General features: G+C 33.4%; 1 protein-coding gene and 1 long non-coding RNA gene across 3 annotated transcripts in view; both read left to right on the top strand.

Moving 5' to 3' along the window:
* The first annotated feature begins 13,501 nt into the window (after positions 1-13,501).
* Positions 13,502-15,600, top strand: LOC134709447 (uncharacterized). 2 transcript variants are annotated; one of them, XR_010105970.1, is made up of 5 exons: positions 13,502-13,521; positions 13,786-13,813; positions 14,263-14,306; positions 14,894-15,030; positions 15,504-15,600. It is a non-coding gene; the product is annotated as an uncharacterized LOC134709447 (long non-coding RNA). The 2 variants fall into 2 exon arrangements; XR_010105971.1 differs by lacking the exon at positions 15,504-15,600 and adding an exon at positions 15,145-15,284.
* Positions 15,601-18,872: 3,272 nt separating this feature from the next.
* LOC134686995 (uncharacterized) overlaps positions 18,873-22,779 on the top strand; it is a 38,686-nt gene continuing 34,779 nt past the window's right edge. The window contains exons 1-2 of the mRNA XM_063546934.1: positions 18,873-19,050; positions 21,541-22,682. Of these exons, the coding sequence (XP_063403004.1) occupies positions 18,975-19,050; positions 21,541-22,682 (1,218 nt within the window). The 5' untranslated portion in view covers positions 18,873-18,974. The remainder of the gene's footprint in view (positions 19,051-21,540; positions 22,683-22,779) is intronic.

Below are 22,779 nucleotides of genomic sequence, written 5' to 3'. Positions count from 1 at the left end.
AACATCAGCAAGAAAGCCAACGCCACCTTGGGCTTTCTTCGGAGGAACTTGAGGAACGTACCAGAAGCATGTAGGAAAGTAGCATATATATCCCTTGTAAGATCAACCATGGAATATGGCGCAACAATCTGGAACCCATATATGAAAGGGGATATTGACAAACTAGAACGTATCCAAAACAGAGGCTTACGATTCATAAAGAAAAACTACAGGAGTCGGGAAACAGGGTCCATAACTAATATGAGATGCCAGCTTGAAATGGAGACGCTAGAGGAAAGAAGACACAGCCTCCGTCTTATCCTGATTTACAAGGTGGTTGAGGGTCTGGTGCCGGCTCTACCAGCCGACAATTTTGTCATACCAGCAAGACCGAAACGAACAATTAAAGCCAAAACTTACTTAAACTGTGAAACTGACAATATCATTGAACGTCAAGTTATTAATAACACCAGAGGACTGAAAGTACCAAATAGCAACAAACCACAGTACAAACATTCATTTTTTGTGGAAACAACTATTCACTGGAACCAACTACCAGATAAAGTTGTGCATGCAGGTTCTGTAGAGGCATTTAAGACCGCTCTACAAGAACACCGCCCATAACAACGGCGCTCTTCTCCACCGTGTATAAAAGCCTTAATAGGATTCTACACGTACCACTACAGATACAGATACAGAAGCAATAAAGAATAAAATTGAGGCTGCTTCTAGACCTCACTCAGTAATATTATCTATGGCACGAGGAAACATTGTGATAACTTTTTCAGCAGCTGCCTATGAAGAATTTAAAAGTGTAACAATAAACTATTTACATAGCAAAGGGCTTACCTTAAACACCACAGAAACTACAGAGAAAAGGGGGGCCGTTGTTTCTGAGTCAACTGCCGTTTTTGAAGGAAATAACAAACTCTTTGTGTTAAATTTCTATAATTCAAAATCGAAGATACTGTTAAATGGGAATCAAGGTCATATTATAACTTTTGTGGAGAACTACTTGATACATATTTTAGACATTTTAGATAGAAATGACTCTTTTAGTGACATAAATGAGCAGATCCGTGAATACTGTAAACAATTCCTTAATAAGTCGGGTCAGTCAGCAGAAAATTGTCAAGAGATTGAAACAGCATCTACTGGGAAAAAACTGTCTTCATTAAATGTAAATAAAGCTTTGTCTCTTCCAGCTGTGGACAATGCAGCATGTGGTAATGAACCACTCATAGGTCCCCAGTTCCCACTGTGTTTGGTATGTAATAAACAATGTGATGAAAATCCCACATCTGTAGCCTGTGACATTTGTTATCAGTGGATACACTTCAAATGTGAGGGTTTAACACCAGAAAATGTATTAGAGATGAGCTTAAAGACGATTTATATATATGTAGGATGTGTACCAGTCAGCGGGGTACTGTAAACATGGACATTGCTGTTAATTCTTGTGTTCGCCAGGCAAATCTTAATAGCAACACAGAAAGTGTAGGTCAAACACCCTCGACTAGAACTTTTGAATTAAAAGAGAACTGTCAGCCAACTGCTATAACTGAAAGTTTGCTAGATCAAGTAAATACCTTACCATCTGGTCCGAATATGGCTAATTCACCTGATAACACTGAATTACATAAAGCAGAGATTGCTCATCTCCAAACTCAAATTGAAAAAAGAGATAAATTATTGAAAGTTAAAGACAGTAAAATTCTGAAATATGAGTCTGAAATTGATCAACTTAAAAAGCAGTTAGCTACCAATCGTGCATATTCTATAACTTTGGAAGATAAGAATAAAGACCTTCAACATTCTTTACTAATTATTAACCAGAGAGTTGAACAGTTAGAAAATTATCCAACACAAGGTTCTACTAATTCACATTCTTGTACACAAAATGTACAGAGTACACCACAGTCTGAAATAGGAGAAATGAAAATTTGGTTTTTAGAGCAAAAGGTTAGGCAATTAGAACTTGATGTGCATAAAAATAACACTGAATTATCTTTCATAAGAAACTCGCATGTGCCTCATGTAAAAACTTCTCGTGGAAAGACACGTCGAAAGCCATATATGCAAAATGATAATAATAAAACGCATGCTCAATCAGCAAGTTTACATAACATATGTCACCAAATGGATGACTTTCTTTTGAACACAAGAAGTGATGAAACAATTTCTATGAAGTCCTATGATGAGAATTCTGATTTTTTAGGTGCTCACTCTCCGACGAAAGTAAGACTGAAAAATTTTCGTCCGAAACATGTCTCTACGAACATGACGAAAACTTCACAATGTCTAAGCCCACCATCTTACCCACAAAGAGCGTCGGTCTTCAACCAACAACACCAAAATCACCAAAACCTCCATTTTATTCAACCAATCACCAGACTTCATCTGGAGAAGGGGAAACCTACTCGGCATATCCAAAGTCAACAGACTCGCCTATAGATAACCCTATTGAGACAGAACCGACTCCGTCTTCAGTACTTTCGTCCTTAAATTTATTAACATTTAATATTGAGGGATTCAATAGCAATAAGTTATATCTTGAGACTCTTTCAAAGCGTTCCGATATTTTGTTATTACAAGAACATTGGCTCCACAGTTATGAAAAACATAAGCTTGATGAATTTTTACAAGACTTTATATGCTATGCAAAATGTTTTGATGATAATTCACTTTCTGATGCATATGAGCGCCGTAGGGGCCATGCTGGAGTGGCAATATGTATTCACAAGAAATTTGAAAAATTTGTTGAACTTTTACCAGACGGGGGCAACAGAATTATAGGTATCAAGTTTAATACTACACAGCCATTTATATTTTTATCTACATATCTCCCGTGTCGTGGCAATGCAAATAGCATAAACAATTATCAGGAAATCCTTGATGAACTATCAGAAATTTACATAAAATATAGCAATGTATTCAGAATTGTGATAGGTGGGGACATGAATGCATCTATTTATAGAGATTCTAAACAAGATAAAGTTTTTAGAGATTTTATAAAGGAAAACAATCTTTTAATACCACCGTCTTGCGGAAAGACTTTTACCTTTTATCATTATAATGGAAGAGATACCTCCCAGATAGATTATTTTTTAGAAAGCAAAAGTGTCATTAGCAATTATTTGACTTTTATACATGAGTCTACAAATACCTCTACTCATGATCCAATACTGACTACTATTCCATGTAATATACAAGCGAATGAGGAAATTAATTCATTAATTGAGAACAAAAGAATAAATTGGAATAAGGTTGATAAAACTGCTTATCAGGAAGAGATTGAGAATAAACTGTCAACATGGACTGATGAAATAAACCTTAATTTGACATTTGATAATATACCAGATAAGATAAATGAACTTTGTACAATCATGGCAGCGTCAGCTTCTAAATGTAGCCGTTCTAAACGCTCAAAATGTAAAAAGTTAAAGAAAAAGCCCTGGACTCCAGAATTGGAAAATATGGCTAAGATAAATAGAGATCATTTTGCAAAGTGGAAAGCCGCTGGCCGACCTACTGATAAAAGTAACATTTTATTCCAAAATATTCAGTTTTACAAAAAGAAGCTTAGATCAATGCAAAGGCAACTTGAGGCAAGTTTAAGAATTAACAAATATCAGAAAATTATGGAACTTCACGAGGGAAATGATGCTGGTTTTTATTCTTTAGTAAGGAAACAAAGAAATCCAGCAAATACCACAACTTCTTCGCTTACTTTTAATGATATCTCTTTAAATAGCGATAACTTGATTCGTGATGCATGGATGGATTACTTTCAAGATTTGGCATCTCCTATGGATTCTGAAAATTTTGATAAAGAACATTTTAGTCTAGTTGAAAATGATATAAAACATTTAAATAAAACTTTTACTGAAAATAAGATAGAAAATATTTCACCTGTAACAGAAGTTGAAATGAAAAGTATTTTAGCATCTATGAAAAATAATAAATCTGCTGATGAAGAAAACATAGCAGCTGAACATTTGAAATATGGTGGACCTATTATGATAACTATAATGACTTTTCTTATAAATGCTATTTTTAAACATTTACATATTCCAACTTTATTAAAAGGTGGGATAGCCTGTCCTGTTTTGAAAAATGGAAAACCAAAAATTGATCCGAACTCATATCGGAAAATAACTATAACAAGTACAGTAGGAAAAGTTGTTGAGAAAGCTCATTTATCTCAAAATAAAAACTCTGTAATTAAAAACCAAAAAAATTACAAAAAGGATTTACCTCTGGAGAAATGCCTATTATTGCTGCTTTAATTTTAACTGAACTTATAATTCAAGCAATTAAGACAAAATCACCACTTTATGTGGCTTTAATGGATGCAAGGAAAGCTTTTGACATTGTGTGGCATCTTGGCCTGATGAGAGAAATGCACAAGTTTGGATTAACGGGGGACAATTGGTTATTCTTTAAAAGATGGTATGAAAATCTTAAATCAAAAATTAAATGGAAAGGGTTGCTTTCAAACTCAATAGAGGAACAACAAGGTGTACGACAAGGCGGTATCTGGTCACCGACAGCCTATAAAATATTTATAAATTCACTTTTACAAACTTTTGAAAGAAATCAATTAGGAGCATGTATTGGACCCATTTATTGTGGTATCCCAACAGTAGCTGACGATGTTGCTTTAATCTCAACAGATCCATATGAATTACAAACAATGTTAAATGTACAGGCAGATCATGCAAACAAATTGAGATATCTACTCAGTGAGCAAAAATCTACTATATTAGTATATAACGATAAATTGCCAAAATCTTGGTTTTTGAATGGAAAATCAGTAACACTTTCTGAATCTGCAGTTCACCTTGGAATAGATAGAAATATAACTAAAAATGCAGGGGTTAAAGAAGTTGTGAACAAGCGTATTACTACGGCAAGGAAAACTGTATACTCTCTTATGGGTGCTGGGTTACACGGTTTGAATGGAGTAAATCCAAAAGTTTCTGTACACTTGATTCAAATATATGTTATACCTAGACTACTATATGGTTTAGATGTCATATCGCTCTCAAATACAGATATACAAAAGATGGAACTATTCTTTAGACAATTATTAAAGCAAATTCAGCACCTGCCTAAACGCACATCAATAGCTGCAACTTTACTATTATTAGGGCGTATTCCTATAGAGGGAGAAATTCATAAGAAAAGTCTGAAAACATTTGGAAACATAATTAGAAATGATAAGTCTGTTGAAAGAGAAATTGCTTTTAGACAATTGGCTATGAAAGATGAAAAATCTGAAAGCTGGTTTACAAAACTACACAATTTAACTGTAATTTATGGATTGCCATCGCCTTATGATATCATTGAGAATCCACCTTCAAAAATAAGCTGGAATAGACTTGTGAATAACTGTATAAATAATCATTTTTTACAAAATTTAAAGAAGGAAGCTAAAGAAAAGTCATCCTTGAAATATATTAATATTAATGATTCCAACATAGGAACTGTGCATAATATTTGGAAAAGCAGTGGGACTGACCCGTACTCTGTTAATATGGCTGCAATTAAAGTTAAAATTGCCACCGGAATAATGATTCTTCAGTATCAGAGGTCTAGATTTTCAAAAAACTGTATCTCAGCAATCTGTCCATTATGTAACATTGAACCAGAAGATGTGACTCACTTTATACTTAAATGTGAAAAACTGTCAAGCATAAGAAATCGTTTTATGCAAGAGTTGAAATCTCTTCTCGTAGATTGTAATAAGCCACCTTTGCTAATTCAAGAACTATTTGATGACAAGGAGAATCTTTTACATCTAATTATAGACTGTACATCATATCATTTTCTTACCTACAAGGAACAGGTCCGTATAGAGACATTAACCAGAGGTCTCTGTTACAAACTATATCACAAACGTTTACTTTTAATGTCTGAGTAAATTTGATTCGCATTTACTGGATTGTGTCAGGATTTATTCTGCAATATTGAGAGATGGATAGTGTTTGAACTGAAAACTCGTATCCAAGGCTTGTAAAATATCAAGTGGTTTTAGATTTTAAATATTTTATTAGCGTGTTTTATATGGAATAATTGCTTACCAAATGAACAGTGAAACGTTTTTTAGATTTTAAAGATACCAAGGACAGTGTTTTGAACAGTAAATGCTATTGCGAGGGCAGGAGTGTTTTAATTATAGTCTATAACACTATGTTATATGGAGATATAATAGTGATCCGGCTATGAACGATTGGACTGTGTAATATATATAGTTAACTACGTTTACATGGTGATGGATTAGTCCGCATGCTGTATATATGTTACTGTTATATAAATTATTATAATAACTACCTACGTATATTGATTTTATGAGTGCCCCGTGTGTAAGGGTTAGGGTGCAAAAAAGGGTGCAAATTGGAATTACGCTATAGAAGCGAAGCTCCTGCTAGAGGAGGAAGATTGAGACTAGTTAACAGGTAACAGGTTTCGTCTGCTTCAACATTCCATTATTCAACAGAGATTGATTCTGACTGTATAGAGTCTCAATTTGAATTCCGAGGGTTAGCAGCCTCAAAATCACCACCAGAGTATTGGAAAAATCTCGGAAGTTCAAAGTCTAGATCAGAGGAACAAGCATTTCAGGGAAAAAATATTATTTTGGAAAAAATACATCAACTTAAAAATAATACAACATTAGCTTTCACTGATGGCTCCTGCAAAGGAAATCCAGGTCCATGTGGTGCTGGGGCAGCTATTTTAATATCAAACAGCACAGAACATGTGGAGTTAACCCAGCCAGTTTCCAATAGAGGATCTATTTTATTAGGGGAATTAGTAGCTATCAAGCTAGTAATAGATTTTCTTATAATTCCAAACAACAGAAAAAACACTGAATCCATCCAAATTTTCTCAGACAGCCAATCAGCAATTGGAATTTTAACTTTAAATTGGAAATCAGATAATTATGGCAAAATTATTCATGATATTAAAATTGGTATATTGGCACTTAAATCTGAAGGAATCATTGTTTCCATTGAATGGACCCATGGACACGCTGACATACAAGGTAATGAACTAGCAGACCAACTAGCTAAAAAAGCAGCACAGGAGGCAGAAAAAATACAAAGCATTCCAATATTTACAAAACAAGATATACAAAAAGGAGCAAAAGACAGTGTTATGGTAAAATGGCAAAACCGATGGGACACCAGTGATAAAGGAAGAAGATATTATGCCTTTCAACAAAATGTAAAAAATACACTTCCAAAAGACAAGCCGTCAACTGAAATATATAGAATAACTACTAGTCTAAGAACAGGATATTGCAATTTAAACTTTTACAAATCAACAATATGCCCAGCACTCATCGACAAATGCAGCTGTGGACAAGTAGAAACAGTTGACCATTACCTACTGGATTGTGAAAATTATGAGGAGGCTAGAGAAAAACTCCGCTCAGCACTCTACTTCATAACAGCAAAACTAACACTTGAATCTGAAGTATTGTTAGCAACAACAGAAAATGATATTTACAAACATCACATAGAAGATATTCAACATTTGTTAGGGGTCTTTATTAAAGATACTGGAAGGTTCACAAAATAGATAGTTAAGGTTTTATAAGGGTTAATTATTTATTCAATTTTAATTTAATTTTTTTGGGTAATTAATTATTTAATTATTTATTTAGTTACATATTTTTTTCTGCAGTGCCACATCATAAATACAAATGTACCAATGAGTTGTATACAAAAGTGACGTAAATTTACCAGTGTGATTCAAATTACAGAGAGATTATAGTGTCAAGTTGACACTTCTAAAGACTAAGACACATTCCATTATCAGTGAGGTCAAAACAAATGTCCTAAATAATCACAGGTACTTCATTCAAAAGTCACAAAATCATAGTTAACGAAAACAAATTTAGCGTAAAAGTTCCGCCCAGACATGGAAACACAGAAAAAACTCTGCAAGCAATACATTTCGCATTCCTTTTTACAATATTTTTATTGTCAATCAAAGACGCCCTAAAAGAGCAGTATAATTACAAGCAATTTGTTACAATGATTATTATTAATTCTTAATGATATGCAAATGACAAAATATAGAATAAAGAAAATTGGCCATGCCGGGCATGCGGGGTAAACTCCGGTGCACTGGTTGACCATGACTCCTTATGTTCATCTGCCACATATCATTATTCCCCAAACCAAGGAACAGTGATAATTATACAGTTGAATGTGATCACGGTTATTCATGTAGTCAATGGCGAATCTAGCATTTTTCATAAAAAAAAAAGGGGGGGCTGACGGGGCGCTCCAGTCATGCTTCAGTTATTCCCTATATAATCATCATTTTTTTTTCTCAAGAAAAGGGTCTCCCTCTGGATCCTATGGTAGCACATAGACTCATTCAAAACTTAACAAAAGTTAAACATTCAAATAATTCACAATCTTCTAATTCTGTACTTCCTAAATGGCAAACTCTCAAGACATCTTTTCAAATTTCCATTCATTGATTATGTCACACCTTATACAGTCTAAGGAAATGGAAACTGTTTTGTTTTCTCTCTAAGTTAAATCATAAAAGGAGACTTGAGTCTGAATAGTACATTTAGAACTGACTCAGTGTTCTCCCCAGGGCCTTTTAGCATCAGGGTAATGTGATGCTATATTTTTGAATTTGATGCTATCTAAAGTGATTTTCTTATAGATTACATGTATGTTATGGATGTGATGCTATAATTTTTAGAAGCAAGATGGTATTTCTAATTTCCCTGTTAACCATGATGCTAAATGCAATTTCTGGGGAGAACACTGTCAGACTACTGTATATATTGTATGCTTCAATATTGTCCAAAATTGGATTTTATGGGAAGATGGAGTTATTATGATAACCCATGTCAGAGAATAAACCATGATAGGTATATACAGGGCATGTTACTTGGAAGAATGTGGGCTACATCCTTTAAAATTCAAGCTGCAGCAGTCGCCTGCATATTTTATGCATCAGTTTATCCCTGTTCAAAACATTTTCACTCTACCAAGTACTTTATCACTATATCACTATCAGGTTCATATTTCAACCTATTTAGCAATACACACTTATGATATAACATCAAAGTACCAAAATTGTACTCAGTAACCAAATTGCACCTATTCAACAAAAAATACCTGCAAAAATCTTACAAGTTTTGTTTCACCATGTGAAATTATCGTATTATCACCTTTTACTCTGGTAGATTCCCCATTTCCATTCTCAATTTTAGATTAATTGATGAGTGATAGATTTCTCTTAGAAGAAATTTAAAGGTCTGAGTGACTATAAAATATACAGAGAACAATGCCTGTTGTATTTGTTCAATGGGACAATAGAACTGCAAAAAGTTTAAATGGACAGGTAACTATCAGGTGAATCTATGGAAAGGTTCAATTGGGTTCCAATAAAATGAGCAAATTAAATGTGTTACCATGAACATCCTTTTCTTCCAAAAATAATAGTTACAGCATGAAATAAAACAAAATCTCTGTTTATATCCCAGTTTAAAGGATTTGAAATTAACCATACATTTGGGTACTGGCCTCATTACAGGATCATGGATTGTTTGGATGTAATTTCAAACTCATTTTTCAATGACTCTACATGGACTCAAAATTAAATTGGTGTAACTCTATTGTAAACAAGGAAAGTCTACAAAATAAGCACAGAATAAACTTTTGTCTGGTACATAAAAAAGTTGGGTAAAAAAATCAGACAATTTTGATAAAAGTAGGGTATTCTCATGTTAGCAACTTCACAACAGACTTACAAATTCATTTTCATGACCAAAACCCCCAAAAAAGTACAAACCTGAAGGCAATAAAATGCTTTGCCATGCACAGCCTGTTACGACCGCAGATGTATATTGAGCATATAAATAACACAATTTTTTTTGTCAGTTGAAATCAAACATATTTTAATTTTGGATCCTTTAAACTTCAATATGGACTAATTTGAAAACAGGTAGCAGGAAGACCCTCATATTTCTATTCAGCAAAAGTTTCTAACTACAAATCTCTTTAATTTCAAATGATAGCAAGTCCTATAAAAACATTGATAATGTTTACATTTTTTTTTTCTTCTAGTTTCTCTCATGTGAAAGCAGTACCTTTTTGGTCACTATTTATGTGTTGCGTCTAAATAAGAATTGTAACACTTTATAGTGACTGAATAGGTTAAACAAATACTTCTCAAGAAATCAAAAAAAGAAGACAACAGCACAGCCATGCCAGTATATGTATGTATAAAACTCAGATCAGAATAGCATGGACAATATGTTAGTTTTATGTCCTTGTGAATTTATTGTGAGGCAATTTTTGGAATTAAAGGGAAAGAAGATCCTTTTCTCGCTGTGGTGCATGTCAATTGTGAATATATACTTACGGTTACCAAATATATTTTCTTTATCATGATACTCACATCAACATTATCAAGAAGTACATGTACATCATAGGAAAAATGCACAGACTACAGATAAAATGTTTAAAACACCCTATTTTGAGTGCATCTCCTGCCAAATCTGTACTAGATGAGTATAATTGATGTAAATAAGGTAATTTTTGGAAAAAAACCCAAAATTAAAAAATTAAAATACCCCCAATAATGTACTATAACCCCAAAATCAATTCTTATCTTCCTTTTGAGTTTTGTGTATGAACCTTCTGGTAAAATTTCATGGAAAGCCATTTACTTAACTCAAGTTATTGTCTGAAACCAAATGTGGTTTTTTTAACATGCTTGTATTTCCCATTTCCATTCTCAATTTTTTTTTGCTGTCATATAAGAACTTGAAAAGTAAGCTACATTATGTACATGTAACAAAAAAAATATATGCAAGAAATGACATAAAACCGACTCTGAATTTAATAGTACATGATATTGATGTAGAACTCACAAACTGAAGATGATCAGAAATACAAATGTTTTTTTTATTCGAGTCAGATTTTTTTTACCGAAGCCCTTCAGCGCTATCATTTAAAATTATTTAGTCAAAATTTAACACTAATATTAAGGTTTATCATAACAAATTGGCAAATACAGTCTTATTATCACCTAAAAAATACTGTGTACAGACTGACATGTGCGGTTTGGGAAGTTTTTATGTTTTTAGATATAAAAGTTTTTATTTAGCATATCTGAAAGATAAAATCATTTTTGGCAAAGATCTGGATTCAAAATATTTTTTTGTCCTATGCTTATTTATTCATCAATTTGGGAATCAGAATATTTTTTTCAAGAAAAATAGCATTTTACATCTGAACTTATAATTTTATTTTAGACATATATATAAACAAAACGTTATTGTAGCCTTGGACATTCGTTCTGAACAGACAGAACATGCATGAAATATTTGCCACTGAACGTTTAACAACCAACAACCAATCAATATCTAGGACATTATAAAGCTGGCATTTAAGGTAGCGCCTTCCTCATATTACAGTTATTATATGTTTATCTTCTTTTTTCAGAATTAAACTTTTAATATGATGGAAACATACACAATGTTTATATAATGCTGCAACTATTATTCTTTTTGAACTTAATAATTGTAAATATTTCCTGTAAAATGGCCACTTAGGTTTGATTGAACAATTCATTTTTTGTTTATTGATTACCTTACAAAAATATTTAATTTAATTACATGTGGTCATATTAACCAGAAATGGAAATTGATAACCTCTAGTGGCCTTAGCATGCTAGTAACTTCTGGTCACCCTTATCATATATTGGATTTTTTGTGACCTCTGGTTACCTTATGTCAATATTGGATTTGGTTACCTCTGGTCACCTTATTCAAATATAAGATTTGATGACCTCTGGTCACCTTATGTTTATTTTTGATTTGGTTACCTCTGGTCACCTTATTCATATGTTAGATTTCGTTATCTCTGGTCACCTTATGTTTATATTGGATTTGGTTATCTCTGGTCATCTTATGTTTATATTGAATTTGGTTATCTGTGGTCACCTACTTGTTTATATTGGATTTGGTTACCTCTGGTCACCTTATGGTAATATTAGATTTGGTTACCTCTGGTCACCTTATGTAAATATTAGATTTGGTGACCTCTGGTCACCTTATGTTAATATTAGATTTGGTTACTTCTGGTCACCTTATGTTTATATTGGATTGGTTACCTCTGTTCTCCTTATGTTTATATTAGATTTAGTTATTTCTGGTCACTTTATGTTTATTTTGGATTTTGTTATCTTTTGTCACCTTATGTTGATATTGGATTTGGTTACCTCTGGTCACCTTATGTCTATATTAGATGTGGTTACCTCTGGGCACCTACTTGTTTATATTGGATTTGGTTACCTCTGGTCACCTTATGTCTATATTAGATTTGGTTACCTCTGGGCACCTTATGTTTATATTAGATTTTGTTACCTTTGGTCAACTTATGTTAATATTGGATTTGCTTATCTCTGGTCACCTTATGTTACTATTAGATAAGGTGACCTCTGGTCACCTCTGGTCACCTCTGGTCACCTTATGTTAATATTGGATTTGGTTACCTCTGGTCACCTTATGTTTATATTGGATTTGGTTACCTCTGGTCACCTTTTGTTAATATTAGATTTGGTTACCTCTGGTCACCTTAGGTTAATATTAGATTTGGTGACGACTTATGGTCACCTTATGTTAATATTGGATTTGGTTATCTCTGGTCTCCTTATGTTTACATTGGATTTGGTTATCTCTGGTCACCTTATGTTTATATTGGAATTGGTTACCTCTGGTCATTTTATGCTATATTAAATTTGGTTATTTCTGGTCACCTTATGTTTATATTGAATTGGTTACCTCAGGTTACCTTATGTTTATATTAGATTTGGTTATTTCTGGTCACCTAATATTTATATTGGATTGGTTACCTCTGGTCATCTTATGCTATATTAAATTTGGTTATTTCTGGTCACCTTATGTTTATATTGGATTTGGTTATCTCTTGTCACCTTATGTTAATATTAGATTTGGTTATTTCTGGTCACCTAATATTTATATTGGATTGGTTACCTCTGGTCATCTTATGCTATATTAAATTTGGTTATTTCTGGTCACCTTATGTTTATATTGGATTTGGTTATCTCTTGTCACCTTATGTTAATATTGATTTTGGTTACCTCTGGTCACCTTATGTTTATATTGGATTTGGTTACCTCTGGTTACCTTATGCTTATATTAGATTTGTTTACCTCTGGTCACCTAATGTTATTATTGGATTTGGTTACGTCTGGTCACCTTATGTTAATGTTAGATTTGTTAACCTCTGGTCACCTTATGTTAATATTGGATTAGGTAACCTCTGGTCACCTTATGTTAATATTGGATGAAGGTTACCTCTGGTCACCTTATGTTAATATTGGATTAGGGTTACCTCTGGTCACCTTATGCAAATTTCAGAGTTGGTTATCTCTGGTAATTAACATTTACATACAACTAGTTGATGTTTTTATATCATTTGTAGAAAGTTTGAGACAATCAAAGAAAGAGAAAAAAAAGAAGAAGAACAGGTTTAATATACATTTTGGGTTCAACAAGAATATATAAAATTATTACATTAAGTTTGATATGCCGAAAAAACTTTACACAATGAACATTATCTTTCATGATCATCTGCAAACAAATCTTAGGAAAATCCTTGACCTTGCAAAGATTGTCAAGATCATTGACAGTTGATAATTAAGTAAAATAATACTGATCCTCATAAGATACTTCCGGATAAATAAAATTGAATTTACTAATACATTTATCATATACTTATCTTCTTTTTTCAGAAGTCCTCAGAAAATGTAGACGAGAGCGGTATGCATGCATTTAATTTATGGTGACAAACCTTTAATATGATGGAAAAATGCACTATGCTTATATAATGCTGCAAATATAATTCTTTTTGAACTTAAATCTTGCAATCGTTTCTGGTAAAATGGCCACTTAGGCTTGATAAAACAAATCATTGTTTGTTTCTTGATTACCTTACATAAATATTTAATTTGATTACATCTAAATCAGAAATGGGATGTGTTAACCTGTGGTGGCCTTAACATGCCAGAATGGGGTAACTTCTGGTCACCAAATTCATATATTGGATTTGGTGACATCTGGTTATCTTATGTTATTAGATTTGGTGAACTTTTACCACATTATGTTAATATTGGATTTGGTTACCTCTGGTCACGTTATGCTGATTTAAGATTTGGTTACCTCTGGTCATAAAAACATAAGTCAGGTAATGTTTTTTTTATCATTTGTAGGAAATGTAAGACAATCGAAGAGCAGGAAAAAAGAACAAGAACAGGTTTGATATACATTTCTGGTTCAGCAAGACTAAACTTTATTGTATATAAGTGAATACACTTGATTCTCAAAGAAAACAGTGTAAGTTGTTTAAAATACATAAATTGGTGATATCGTGTTTTTAAAAAAATCATTTATAGAGTAGTAGGTAAGGAATGGTGAATGGGTCGAAAGGAACAATCAAACTGAAATTTGGAGAACAAACTGACAAAGCTGGGCAAAAAAAAAAAAAAGATTGAAATTCAAATTGCAATCATTATAATTCAAAATAGAAAAATTAAACTGAGGAACATAAACCTCACCAAAAACCAGGGCGGTCTCATGTTACCTAGAATGGTTAGCAAATCCAGCTCATTATGCGGTGCCCATAATGTTTTTCATGCTTGATTTTAGGATCCCTTGGTATATTACTGTATCATTAGAAATCATATGTCTACTGTGAATCATATACATGTCGCTTTGCCAATCTGTAAAACATTTTTTTAAGTTGTAAGAATATTCATAACGATGCTTAATATGTCTTATTACATGTATTGTTTTAGCTTGACTGCAAGAAAAGATCACAACTGTATTTCACTTCATTTTCAGGTGAAGTTGACTATCAAGTTAAACATGTTAAATACTTTAACCGAGACTCTTGTCGATAAAGAATCAACCAAAAAGGCTGTATGCCGAAAAATGAAAGTGATATCTGCCCCCAAAAAGGGTGACATTGAAAAAACTAAGTAAGTGTTTGAGGGGAATTCAATTGTTCAGATTTTACGAACATTGGATCTATAATGGCTACAAAGGCAATCGTCTTCTTGGCATCTTTATAACCATAAGCCAATTTATTGTAGGGTGAACAAAAGTAACCATTTTCAATATATGTGTAGGATGACCAGAGGTAACCAAAGCCAATTTCTGTGTGGGTGACCAGAGGTTACCATGTTTAAAATATATGTAGGGCGACCAGAGGTAACCATAGTCAATATCTGTTTAGGGTGACCAGAGGTAATCATATTCAATATCTTTGTAAGGTGACACGATGTAGCCTTATTCAATATCTGTGTAAGGTGACCATAGATAACCTTATTCAATATCTGTGTAGGGTGACCAGAGGTAACCATATTCACAATTTTGGTAGGGTGGCCAGAGGACATCATAGTCAATATATGTGTAGGGTGACCAGAGGTAACAATATTCAATATCTTTGTAGGGTGACAAGAGCTAACCACATTCAACATCTTGGTAGTGGGACCAGAGATTACCAAATTAAACATCTAAGTAGGGTAAATAAAGGTACCTAAATTCAATATTTATTCATGGTGTCTAAAGCAATTATTTTTTATCTGTGTATGGTGATCCAAGCTAACCACATTCCAAAAAAGCCAATTGCTATATATATTTGTTGACAACGGCAACATAATTAAATATATGTGTACAGCGACCAGAAGTTACTAGATAAATATATTTATTATAAAAGTAGCGCAAAAAGTGTGAATCGAGATAACCGATGCTAAACAAATTCATTTTTTGTAAATTGTAATCAAGGGTAACATAAGCCAATTTATTGAAGGTTGACCAAAGGTAACCATTTTCAATATCTTTGAAGGATGACGAGAGGTAACCATAGCCAATATATGTGTGGGTAACAAGAGGTAACCATTTTCAAAATATGTGTAGGGTGACCAGCGGTAACCATTGTCAATATATGTGTAGGGTGACCAGAGGTAACCACATTCAATATCTTTTTAGGAGACCAAAGATAAACATATGCAATATCTTTGTAAGGTGACCAGAGGTAACCTCATTCAATATCTGTGTAGGGTGACCAGAGGTAACCATATTCAAAATGTTGGTTGGGTGACCAGAGGTCACCATATTCAATATCTTTGTAGGGTGACCATAGTCAATATATGTAAAGGATGACCAGAGGTAATCACATTCGATATCTGTAATGGTTTACCAGAGGTTACCGTTTCCAATGTGTGTGAAGGTTGATCAGAGGTTACAACGTTCAATCTATGAGTTGGGTGACCGAAGTTTACAAAATTAAATATAAGTAGGCTAAATATACGTAACCAAATTCAATATTGATGCACGGTGACTAGAGGTAACCAAATTTTATATTTGTGTATGAAAAGAGGTTATCACATTCAAAATATGTGAAGGGTGACCAGAGGTACTGTAACCCCATTCAATATATGTGTATGGTCACTTGAGGTATTTAAAATTCATATATGTATAAGGTGACCAAAGGTCACCAAATTTAATATTTTAGTAAAACATGTATAATTAATTATATAAAAACTCCACAGTCATCAGTACACTTTCGTTATTACGGGACTTACGAAAGAACTCACACGATGGGAGCGTTCAAGGCATCTAACATCATTCACATGATTAAGAAGATTCCTGCTGTTCCTTACTTTTTTAATGTTGTAAATGTCTTCTGGTATATCTGTTTACTCCTTGGTTTTTATTGTTTTTGTCTTAGTAGGGGGACCATAGATTACCAAAATCAAGACCTATTTAGGGTGACACACGGTAGTAAAAGCCAGTTTATACGTTTTTTTTACCGAAAGTTACTCAATTAAAAGTACTTTAGTATGTGAAAGGTGTCTAGATATTAATAACCGTGATCATTATCTGTGAAGGATGGCAAGTTTATAACTTATTCAAAAATCTGTGTAGGGTGACCAGAGGTTTCCATATTCAATATATGTCACCAGAGTTCATTATGTAGAACGTGACAGGATGAAACAAAATTCAATATCTGTTTAGGGTGGCAAGGTTGACCAGTGGTTACCAAATTCAGTATCATACATGTTATGATGGTATGATACTAAACCCCTAACGGGAAGGATTGTGCCTGACATCATAATATTTCAGTCAGTTTAATTGAAGTCTGGAGCTGGCATGTCAGTTAACTGCTAGAAGTCTGTTGTTATTTATGTATTATTGTCATTTTGTTTATTTTCTTTGGTTACATCTTCTGACATTTGACTCGGACTTCTCTTGAACTGAATTTTAATGTGCGTATTGTTATGCGTTTACTTTTCTACATTGGTTAGAGGTATAGGGGGAGGGTTGAGATCTCACAAACATGTTTAACCCCGCCGCATTTTTGCGCCTGTCCCAAGTCAGGAGCCTCTGGCCTTTGTTAGTCTTGTATTATTTTAATTTTAGTTCCTTGTGTACAATTTGGAAATTTAGTAGGGCGTTCATTATCACTGAACTAGTATATATTTGTTTAGGGGCCAGCTGAAGGACGCCTCCGGGTGCGGGAATTTCTCGCTACATTGAAGACCTGTTGGTGACCTTCTCCTTTTGTTTTTTTTATGTGGTCGGGTTGTTGTCTCTTTGACACATTCCCCATTTCCCATCTAAATTTTATCTTATAATTTGTCGATAAATTCAATATATGTGAAGGGTGACCAGAGGTTATCAATTCAGTATCTTATTATTTGTAGGTAAATTCAATATATGTAAAGGATTATCAGAGGTTACCAAATTCAATATATGTGTGGGGTGACCAGAGGTCATCACAATTAATAATAAAAAAGGTGACAAGATGTAACGAAATTCAATATCTGTGAAAGGTTGCTGGGGTGACCAGAGGTAACCAAATTCAATATCTCATAATTTTTAAGCGAATTCAATACATGTGTTGGGTGACCACAGTTAACCAAATTCAATATATGTGTAGGGTGACCAGAAGTCACCACATATAATTATCTAAAACGTGACAGGATGTAACAAAATTCAATATATGTTTAGGGTGGCGAGGTTGACCAATGGTTACCAAATTCAGTATCTTATAATTTGTAGGTAAATTCAATATAAGTGAAGGGTGACCAGAGGTTACCAAATTCAATATATGTGTAGGGTGACCAGAGGTGGTCACCACAATTAATTATGTAAAAGGTGACAAGATGTAACGAAATTCAATATCTGTGTAGGGGGGCATTCAATATCTATATTTGTGTCAGGTAATTGGAAGAACCACTATAAATTTATCTGCAAAGGGAGTAAGGTTAATAAAGTAACTATGTATTTGTATCAAATGACCAGTGTAACTGTAAGCACAATTAGTTTCTGTGTAGGGTGACCAGAGGTAACCAATGGCAGTTTAAAGTAGCCTGAGTGCGAGGCATACCATCTTTTTAGTTATATGTCATGAGAGTGCAATATAGGCCATTAGGTTATTTTTTTTTCTAAAAAATAAGCCATGTCACTCGCTTTAAGATATTAATAGAGTAAAGGGTGACTCTTCTATTCATTTTTAATTGTTTTGTTTGAGTGAATCATTATGATAATTGATTATTTGTGTATTTTCTTTACTTTCTGTAAGTCTCTCAACAGTATCCTTTGAAATATGGTAATTCCGTAACTTTGCATTAAGCTAATATCCGTATTACATAGCAGCAATTATAAACTTTGTATCCCCTTAGTAACGTACTTTCACTTTTAACCGGAAATCATGTACTATTTTTTGTCGCGTATAGACTCAATTTTAACCGTTTCTGTTCAGGTGACCAGTGGGCACCGTTCAGCGTAACTATTATCCTTGTGCGAGCAGTACTGAGCCCGCAGTCCACAGAAGTTTTGACAACTTGAACTTCCAAACAATGAAACACACTGACAAAGGGGAGAATTGGCTTGCTTAAAAACCCTCCATAAAGCTATGACTTCGTTCCTTTTCATTATAAAGGTCCCTGTCGAGGAGGCGAAGCACAAATCCAAGGAGACCGAAAAGAAAGGTTCTATCTATCGCTATATGTATATATGAAACCAATGGCAAATCAGAAAAATAACATGGAAGACATTTTTTATAACCCGGTCGAGCTCATATAGGCAGATCTATATAACAATCTGGCAGGGGGAGGGGGGCACTTGCTATATAATAAGGGGTAGGGATGAGCAGCTGGAATATCGATAGGTCACTTTTTCATGCTCTATGTCTGATGGGGGATAGGACCTTTATCAGGACTCCGGGATCGGGTGTTTTTAAGCTCAGGATTTCGGGATCCAGGAATCCATTTTTCGGATTTTGGGACGTCAGGATTTACTTTATTTAAATCGGAACCTCAGGATTTCCTTTTGCAAAGTCTGGGATTTCAGGATCAGGACCCCTCGTATCCCCCCCATGTCTATGATTTATGAAAAGGGTGCGGAATTCAAATTAAATATATCAACTTAAAATTCAAATTAAATATATCAAAATTATCACTTGCTCTATTATATCATAGGTATCTGAAACTAATCAGATGTCCATTTATTTTTGATCCGGTTAGACCACAGTCGTAAATGCATCAATTGTTTGTCAAACCAATTAAATTCTATTTATTCTGATGTAGTATTTACACTGATCAGTGATGCCAGTGTCAGATAGATGCAATAAATCCAACTATTTTGACATTTTCACGTTATTAACTTTCAAGGGTTTGTATACATAAAACATGATAACAATTATTTAAAGAAATTCCATTGTTAAGAGGGAACGGCAATGAAACTTTTTTTTTATCAGTTTTTAATTAATATTTTAACATGTTAAAATCAGTGAAGGTGTTACTCTCTGGGGGATATTACATTTATCTGTAATACCATCTATTTTAATTTGTTTTCTGGAATGCCTTTCCACAGGCGTCTCAGAAAAAAATAGCTTTGCAAGACGCATTATTTGGACTAACCTAGTCCAGATATATTTATGATAGGGCACTACACAGTTAATCAGGTCAGGAATAACCACCAATTGGTGGATTATACCTCCATGAACTCAATTGACGTATTATCCATCAAATTGACATATTATTCTTTATTTTTCAAAGCAAATTATTCTACCAAAATGGAGCATTGTTTTCTTAAAACCATATTATGGTACATGTATGTAAACATGTTAAACATTCCTAGTTTAGTATAGTGACATAACATATTGCATTTAATCAATAATTGTATTTGCAGTTTCTTGTATTGTTTTGTCTGTCAATAGACATCAATGCTGTCTCCAGTCATGTGATTATAATTACAACTCCACAAGTGAATGAGCTCTTTCATACTGATTTTCATTATTAAAAGTCAATCATGGTCAATGCAATAGTACAGATATTTTAACAAAATAATTGTTGAACACCTGCATAGTCAAGAGATGCAGCAGGCTTTCATGGCTTTGACAAAACTGAAACTTTTGGAGGACTCAATAATAGTCATAAAAGAGGTTGTAAATTGCCAAAATGTTCCTAACTCACACTAGCATTTTATTACAAAAAAACTTGCATTATATGTCAAAACATTTTATGTTGATTAAACGTCAATTGAGATATAATCCACCAATTGGTGGTTATTCCTAATCTGTTAGTTTGGTCAGAAGCGTCTTTTTACTTCAGAACACTACAGAATACCACAGAACACTGCAAAATACCACAGAACACTCAAAACATGCAAAATATACCACAAACTATTCATACCTATAAAATTTCCAGCAAAAATGATCAGCATTTAGTTTAGGCCCTTTGGTCCGACAACCCATAAGTTTGAAAACCATAAGTCTGACAACCCCAAAATCTGACAACCTATTCTTCCGACCTTTAGCAGTAGTTATTGTGTGGTATCGGGTAATAAATAGTAGACCAATCAGCCTGGAAACATGTTCACCCCAGCTACACAATGTACAAGCCTGTCCACATACATTTGATATTTGAATGATACATGTATGCCTCTTGTGGGAGTTCAAATTTAATTTAATAATATTAACATGATGAAGGTTTGACAAAGTGAATGATACCCGAAAAACTTTAACCTTTTTAAACCTAATCATGATCCTTGCTAATGTTAACTACAATGTACCAGGCTACAAAAAAAAATAAGTTCCTTTATTACTAAAATATGGAAAAGACTAAAAATGTTTTCAAATTCTTCTCCTGATACTTCTACCAGTTGATCATAAAAAGCTAATGTCCAAGTTTCTTTATCATCAATATCAAAGAAGACTTTAAAAAGTTATTGATGTCTAAATTTTCTTTATATAATGGTAATGGACAGGATAAAGCTTTACTCATGTTGCTCATGAACGTAAAGTATTTCTTTAATTGAAACAATGATAAATTCTGCACAATTTTTGAAACATGCAAATTTTACAAAGACTAATAGGGGAAAATTAAATCAATGGTGATATTACTCCTGAAAGTTAAACAGCAATTCATTCATTTTTGGTCCATCCATCAAATTCATGACTATAATACTATTTATTACAGGTAAGAAAGAAGTTCAAACTGACGATCAAAAGAAAGATGCAGTACAAAATGGTGATATAAAGAGGGATGGAGTGCTAACTGATGATTTAAAGAAGGATGAAGTGCTAACCGATGATCTTAAGAATGATGAAGTCACAAATGAGACGGAAGAGACCGAAGATAAAGAAACTTCTGATCAAAAAGAGGATAAAATTACCTCAGATGCCATAGATGAAACAAAAAATACAAATAAAACTTCTGATGATAAAAATGAACCGAACAAGACTGAAAAAGAGGTTGTGCAGCAGTCATCAGCAACAACATTGGATGAATGGGATTTTGGTGAAGATGATCCTGTAAAAGACTGTGAGACAGCAGATGAAGTCCCTATCAATAAAGAAGAAAATAAACCTATTGGCACAGATGAGGTCCCTAACGAAAAAGAAGAAAATAAACTTATTGACCCAGATAAAAAGTCTCCATTGTTTTTTGAACAAATAAAAGGAGCTTATTCTGCGATTAAAGACATGGTAATTCCAAAAAAGGATGATTCTTTTTCAGAAGAAGGTAGTATTGTCGATGAAAAATCTAACTTATTGGTGGAAAGTTGCGAAACATCAGAAAAATTAGTTGTAGATAGAAAAGATTCTGAGCCAAGATTTTTTGAAGTTGAGCCAGTTGATGAAAAAAAAGAAATAATACCAAAATTGGACGAGAGTGAAATAGAAAATTTATTACCTTTATTGGAAGAGAGTAAAAAATCAGAAATGAAACCTTTTTTGGAAGAGAGTGAAAAATCAGGGGATCCAAAAGAATCTCCTAAAAAATCATTTGCCGTTACAGCAGTTGAAGCTCCAAAGCCGGAAACTGAAAGCAAAGAAAAAGAACCAATTCCAACAGAGAATTTCTATGTATCAACAGACAAAAAGAATACAATCAGTCTACCAGAGATTAAATCTTCACTCTTGCTTGGTATACCAGAAAGTAAATCATCAGCCAGTCTACAAGAAGAAAACTCGACTGCAAGTCTTCCAAATAAAGGAGCAACAATAAGTCTTGGAAATATTGAAAACTTACATAAAAAGGTTCAGTTTTTGTCACAAGTTTCAGCTACTGATGAAGAAGATCTTCATCCATTCATTGAACCAACAACTATTCTAGAGGTATAATATTTCAATTCTTTATTTTTTCTTGGAATGAAAATTGCACCAAACATAAAAAAGAAGATGTGGAATGATTGGTCAATCAAGTTTCATTCTG

The sequence above is a fragment of the Mytilus trossulus genome, chromosome 1 (genome assembly GCF_036588685.1).
Source record: "Mytilus trossulus isolate FHL-02 chromosome 1, PNRI_Mtr1.1.1.hap1, whole genome shotgun sequence".
Classification (NCBI taxonomy): domain Eukaryota; kingdom Metazoa; phylum Mollusca; class Bivalvia; order Mytilida; family Mytilidae; genus Mytilus; species Mytilus trossulus.
Note: the sequence above shows the minus strand (reverse complement) of the source record. Positions and strands in the feature narration are given on the sequence as shown.